The sequence below is a fragment of the Mandrillus leucophaeus genome, unplaced genomic scaffold (assembly GCF_000951045.1).
Source record: "Mandrillus leucophaeus isolate KB7577 unplaced genomic scaffold, Mleu.le_1.0 Scaffold22, whole genome shotgun sequence".
Taxonomy (NCBI): Eukaryota; Metazoa; Chordata; class Mammalia; order Primates; family Cercopithecidae; genus Mandrillus; species Mandrillus leucophaeus.
Window position 1 is genome coordinate 4,055,059 of NW_012102254.1, and position 6,323 is coordinate 4,061,381.

A 6,323-nucleotide genomic window follows, 5' to 3' on the forward strand; every position below is an offset into this window, starting at 1 on the left:
ACAGCATGGTGACCGTCCTTTCCCACGGGAGTCAAGTCACTGCACTCCACTGCTCGGCAGACTCACTGGGCCAGAACAGGGATGCACACAAGGAGAGACCCCGCCTTCCCCTCCAGGAACCACGCAGGGCATCTTGTGTTTTCACCCAAATGGGCGCTGAGAACCGGGCACTGCTTTCTTTGCTTGATTGCTTTTCACAGACACAGTGTTTGCCCCCCCGCCCCCGCCCCATTTACTGTAACCCTCATGTGCTAGAAGGTGACATGGTGACAGAGAGGATAGAGTTTTCCAGTTCATAAAGATAAGAATTAAAGGACTGTAAGCATGGAAAATTAAAATAATTACCTCCTCTGAGATGCCCATCTGGCATTCTTCTGGGGAAATTAATTTTGCTCTTACAAAACAGAGAAGATAATAATGGCTTGAAAGTCAGTGAAAGTTCATCGACAGTCACAAAGGTACCACTGGTGCAGAGGTTGATAGTAGGACAATTGTGTGGGGGCTCAGGGAACTCTTTGTACCTTCTGCTTAATTTTGCTTATAATTTAGAACCTGAGACTGTTGTAAATTATAAGATGTATTTAAAAAATGAATTAATTCTAAAAAGTAGACAAACAAGCCACATACTTTCTCAGTGCGCTTCTTCCCAGACGATGTTCTTCCGATTCTCGGTAGTAAGTCTGTTTACCAATTTCCCTTTCCCAGAAACGTTTGAGATCATGGCAGGTGTTCCGGCAGAAGACCTCCCGACGGGTGTATTGATTGTTCATCCCCTAAAAAAGAAAATAGCCATACAAATAACCAAAACACATATGAAGAAATGCTCAACATCATTCATCATCAGGGAAATGTAAAGTAAAACCACAATGAGATACCATCTTACTCCAATCCACCTTACTCCAATTTGACTGTTTAAAATAAAAAAACTGATAGGTGTTGGTGCAGATGCAGAGCAAAGAGAACACTTATATGCTGTTGGTAGGAAAGTAAATGAGTACAACCTCTTTGGAAAACAGTATGGAGATTTCTCAAAGAACTGAGAGTAGATCTACCATTCGATCCAGGAATTCTGACTACTGGGTACCTACCTAAAGGAAAAGAAGTAATTATATAAAAAAGACACCTGCATGTGTTTGTTTATCACAGCACAATTCACAATTGCAAAGATACGGAGTCAAACTAAGTGCTCATTAACTGATGAGTGGATCAAGAAAGTGTGTGTGTGTGTGTGTGTGTGTGTGTGTGAGATGGAATACTACTCAGCCATAAAAAAGAACAAAATAATGTCTTTTGCAGCGACTCGGATGGAACTGGAGGCCATTATCCTAATGAAGTAACTCTGGAATGGAAAACCAAATACTCTGTATTCTCACTTATAAGTCGCAGCTAAGCCACGGCTTCATAAAGGGTTTATAAACAGAGTGGTATAATGGGTATTGGAGACTCAAGGGAGAGAGGTTGGGGATAAAATGTCACTTATTGGGTGCCATGTACACTATTTGGGTGACAAGTGCACTAAAAGCCATGACTTAAACACTATACAATTTACCCATGTAACAAAAACCCACGTGTACTCCTAAAGCTATTGACATAAAAAATAGAAGCTGAACCCCCATAAAACATGATCCCTGAGACTCTGCAGGGTATAGGCATCCTGATCCTGCTGTTGATGTGAGGGATACCTGGCCAGCCACAGGACCTCTGCAAGTGGGAGGACAATGGTGGCCTCAGTGCTTGCTGCTGGCTGGTTATCAGGACACAGTGAGATGTGAGTGCAAGCCTCCCACAAGCTGGCACCTGGCAAACGCCTCTGCCCTTCCTTCCTCCTCACAGAAGAATCATTTCTCAACTTCCGGCAGCAGGAACATGCATCAGGAATTTTGTGAACCTAAGTCCATTTCATTATCACAACAGCTACATGAGATGGCCATGACCTTCATCATCTTCTAGGTGAGACATTTGAGGAGTGACAGGCTTCAGACTTCTGAAAGTTTCCAGGCCCTTTACTGAAGGGGTTTATCAGAGAAAATGGTTCCAGTGCCTGACATCCCCAGGGCAAGCTGCTTTGAGGTGTATGTGTTTGTGTGCGCATGCACACACGTGGGCTCTTGTGTGTGGAATTATACATATCAGACACTCAAAATGTTCACTTTTTTACATGCAGAAACTGCTCGACTTTCAGACCAGCTGAGTGGATACAGTAGAAAGCTCAAAAGCAGGGACTGCAGAAGCTCCTGTCTGCTGGTGGGAACCCCTGCAGAAGAGTGTGGGGAGATGGGAGCCTGGAGAAGCTGGCCTGGCATGCCCCAGAGAGAATTTGGACCTTATCCCAGGAAGGGCTTTCAGTGGGGAAATGGTGGGTCCAGACAGGCATTTTGCCAGATGTTCTGGGGGCAGAGACTGGAGAGGTGAGAGCGTATGCAGGGGGAGAAGTGACTGGGCTGCTGGAGGAGCCCAGAGAGATGCTGTGACCAGGGTGGGAGGGGCAAGGATGATGAAGAGTGGACAGATTCACAGGAAACTCTGCGTGGAAAATGAAGGAGAAGGGCTGTCAGTGGGTACTGCCCTGGCTCTGCCTGTGCACAGATGGGAAATGTAGGAGGAGGAGGGCTATGGGGAGTGGGCTCAGGCTGTGCTGGATGGATGGAGTTTGAGTTTCCTGGGTGCCGACCCCCAGGGGGAAGCAAGGAGGGGTGCCTGACACATGGGTCTGGAACTCAGCATAGAGGTCTGTGCCACAGGTCTCAGAAAGACAGACCGGGACAGTGGGGCAAGATAGAAGGAGAAAGGAGTTTGAAGCCAGATGTTCACTCCAGACTGTGTTTCCACTGCCTTGATGTGCCGTCTATTTGTCACATGGGTTCTCCTGGCCTCAGTTTTCTCATCTTTAAAATTTCTCTGAAGGCCAAGTTTGACTCCAAATGTGAAAGTGTTCTGCAATTTATAAAGTCCTGAATAAATGTAACCGATGAGCTTGGTCCTCGCCCGCTGATTTTTCTGACTGTTGTCTGGCATAGGGAATCATTAGTCCAGCACAGGGACATCATTAGTCTGAGCTAATTAAATGTCATTGAAAACCCTGAATAACTGTGAATCTTTATTTACACACAATATTGAGTGTGTGGCTTCTTGGGTATATGACAGATTCATTTATCTCTATCCTTGATCTGTTGGCCACCATTTAGGAAAGCTTGGATGACAGTAGAAGTTCTTAAGTTGAACCATGTACTACGTACGGCCATGCCCAGAGGAGCATTGGGTAAGAGCGTTTGTCCTATATTCTTTCACTTCTCATATGTCAGAGATAAGCCTCACCACGCCCACTCACTGGGAGGTGTCCCACATGTGTAAAATGGGAGATACGTGTTTTTCCAAGAAATAGCAGAGCTCCCTCTGGGTTGAAGAGTGACATCCATCTCTACCTCCGTCTGCATAACGGTATTTTACAAACTAACTAGCTGTGTGTGTGTGTGTTTTGCTGGAAAATGCTGCTGACACAATGGTGAACACAAGTAAAATCTCTAAGAAAAAATGCATTTCACTTTTTTTTTTTTTTTTTTTTTTTGAGATGGAGTCTCGCTCTGTCGCCTGGGCTGGAGTGCAGTGGCCGGATCTCAGCTCACTGCAAGCTCCGCCTCCTGGGTTCACGCAATTCTCCTACCTCAGCCTCCCGAGTAGCTGGGACTACAGGCGCCCGCCACCTCGCCTGGCTAGTTTTTTGTATTTTTTAGTAGAGACGGGGTTTCACCGTGTTAGCCAGGATGGTCTCGATCTCCTGACCTCGTGATCCGCCTGTCTCGGCCTCCCAAAGTGTTGGGATTATAGGCTTGAGCCACCGCGCGTGGCCGCATTTCACTTTTAAACAAACTACCTTGTCTTAGCTTGTTTTAGTCATTGTCCTTACTATGGGCAGAACTGTAGTGGCTACTATCACCAATTTTGTAGCTTCAAGGAAACACAATTAATGATAAGTTTAGAAATACACTTTTAGGAAAAGATAAAAATAAAGCAGAAAGTGGGGATTAAATATGTTTAGGCCAGGTGCAGTGGCTCATGCCTGTAATTCCAGCATTTTGGAAGGCTGAGGCTGGAGGATCACTTGATCCCAGGAGTTTGAGACCATGCTGGGCAACATACAGAGATCCCGTCTCTACAAAAATAAAAAATAAAAAATTAGCTGGGCGTAGTGGTATGTGCCTGCGGTCCCAGCTATTCAGGAGGCTGAGGTGGGAAGATTGCTTGAGCCCAAGAGGTCAAGGCTGTAGTGAGCCATGTTTGTATCACTGCACTCTAGCCTGGGGGACAAAGTGAGACCCTGTCACAAACAAACAGACAAACAAATATGTAATACCCCATCCTTCTTCACTCTAAAGGGCTGACACTGGGATAAGACAGGGCCCTTCCTCAGGGGACTTCAGATAACAGAGAGTGAGGCACTGGCACTGCATATGATAGGCACTGAAATGGGACACACAAGGAGGGTGCCCTGACCTGACCAAGGCTTTGGGGCTCCTTCTAGGGGGAGGGACTTGCAGGATGAGTGGACAGGAGCACCCAGGGTGCAGGAAGTGGTCTGTGCAGAGACTTGCAGTGGGAACCTTGCAGAACAAAGAGTTGCAGAAACAGATTGGGGATTGCCTGAGGTCGAGTTGCGGGAGGGGACTGAGGGCAGAGGAGCATGGGGGCTCTTTTTAGGATAATGGAAATGTTCTGTGTCTTGTTTATTAGTTATTTATTTATTTTTTGAGAGAGAGTTTCGCTCTGTCACCCAGGTTGGATTGCAGTGGCACGATCTCAGCTCACTGCAACCTCCATCTCCTGGGTTGAAGCAATTCTCTTGCTTCAGCCTCCCGAGTAACTGGGATTACAGGTGCCTGCCACCACCCCTGGCTAATTTTTGTATTTTTAGTAGAGACAGGGTTTCACCATGTTGGCCAGGCTGGTCTCAAACTCCTGACCTCAGGTGATCCACCTGCCCCCACCTCCCAAAGTGCTGGAGTTACAGGTGTGAGCCTCCGTGCCTGGCCTATATCTTGTTTATAGTGTTGATTATATAGCAGTATACAATTGCTAAAACTTACCAAACTCTATATTTTAAATGAGTGAATTTCACTACACATAAGTTATTCCTCAGTAAACATAGGGGAAAAGTTTCTTCTGTCTTTGGACTAGAAGTTCAAGTTCCCTGGGCTGGGCACGGTGGCTCATGCCTGTAATCCCAGCACTTTGGGAAGCCGAGATGGGTGGATCACTGAAGGTTCGAGATCAACCTGTCCAATATAGTGAAACCCCATCTCTACTAAAAATACAAAAAAATTAGCTGGGTGTGGTGGTGGGTGGGCGCCTGTAGTTCCAGCTACTTGGGAGGCTGAGGCAGGTGAATGGCGTAAACCCAGGAGGCGGAGCTTGCAGTGAGTCAAGATCGTGCCACTGCACTCCAGCCTGGGTGACAGAGTGAGACTCCATCTCAAAGAAAAAAAAAAGAAGTTCAAGTTCCCTGGCTCTAACCTACCAGGAGACTCTGTTAGCATCTTGTCATTAGGGTTTAGCCCATTTCTTCACAGGTAACGTGTATTTCTGTGAGTATTTGTGTTTCGATTTCCTAGTGTCTACGGTGAAGACAACTGCTCCTCTTAGTAGAAGTGTGATGAGGAGACTATCCATAGTTGGAAAGCTCTTGATAAGTAAATAGCTCTATTCCTCTGTATCCCCGCAGCCCAAAACGCCATCTAACCTTGTGCTTGAGAGAATTCGTGCTGCTGCGTCCAGTCAATCAGCACCAACTTGGACGAACCATAACCTCTATAACCCTTAGGAATTTTACTTCACAAAATCAACAATTAACGCTTACAGAGAACAACCGCATGAAGGGCTGTGAAGACACTGATTCGGTCAAACCAAATGTGTCGCACTTGACCGCCTGTGAGGCATCTGTGCTGCCCCAGGAGCCAACTCACATTCGGCAAATCGACGGGAACAAAGGAACATTTGTCCCTTGTGAGCCTTAACGCTGTGCCAGCAATTTGATTTCCCAAGTCTCAGTTACCCAGAGTATTAAACTCAAATTGAGAAATCTGAGAGCTGCTTTTTAAAAAGAGGCTTTTGGCTTACACTGAGTGTGCTTGTGACTCTTGGCTAGGATGGTTCAATGCACACCAGCTGACTGTGCACACCGCTCACGTACTTCTTGCCTATTCAACACCTGAGAGCAAGTATTTCATGATTATTTTTCACATATCCAAAAGTATGTTTAACCACCTTTCACATTTTTCTTTATGATTGGGGCTTGAAATAGAACAGAAGTGTTCCAGTTCCAAGTAAGA

At 46.0% G+C, this 6,323-nt stretch overlaps 1 protein-coding gene across 1 annotated transcript in view; it reads right to left on the minus strand.

The window, feature by feature from the left end:
- Positions 1-6,115, minus strand: part of LOC105540424 — a 13,894-nt gene extending 7,779 nt beyond the window's left edge. Inside the window, exons 1-2 of the mRNA XM_011981057.1 lie at positions 5,852-6,115; positions 628-773 (exon numbers count right to left, since the gene is read on the minus strand). Of these exons, the coding sequence (XP_011836447.1) occupies positions 628-773; positions 5,852-5,866 (161 nt within the window). The 5' untranslated portion in view covers positions 5,867-6,115. The remainder of the gene's footprint in view (positions 1-627; positions 774-5,851) is intronic.
- Between the last annotated feature and the right edge of the window lie 208 nt (positions 6,116-6,323).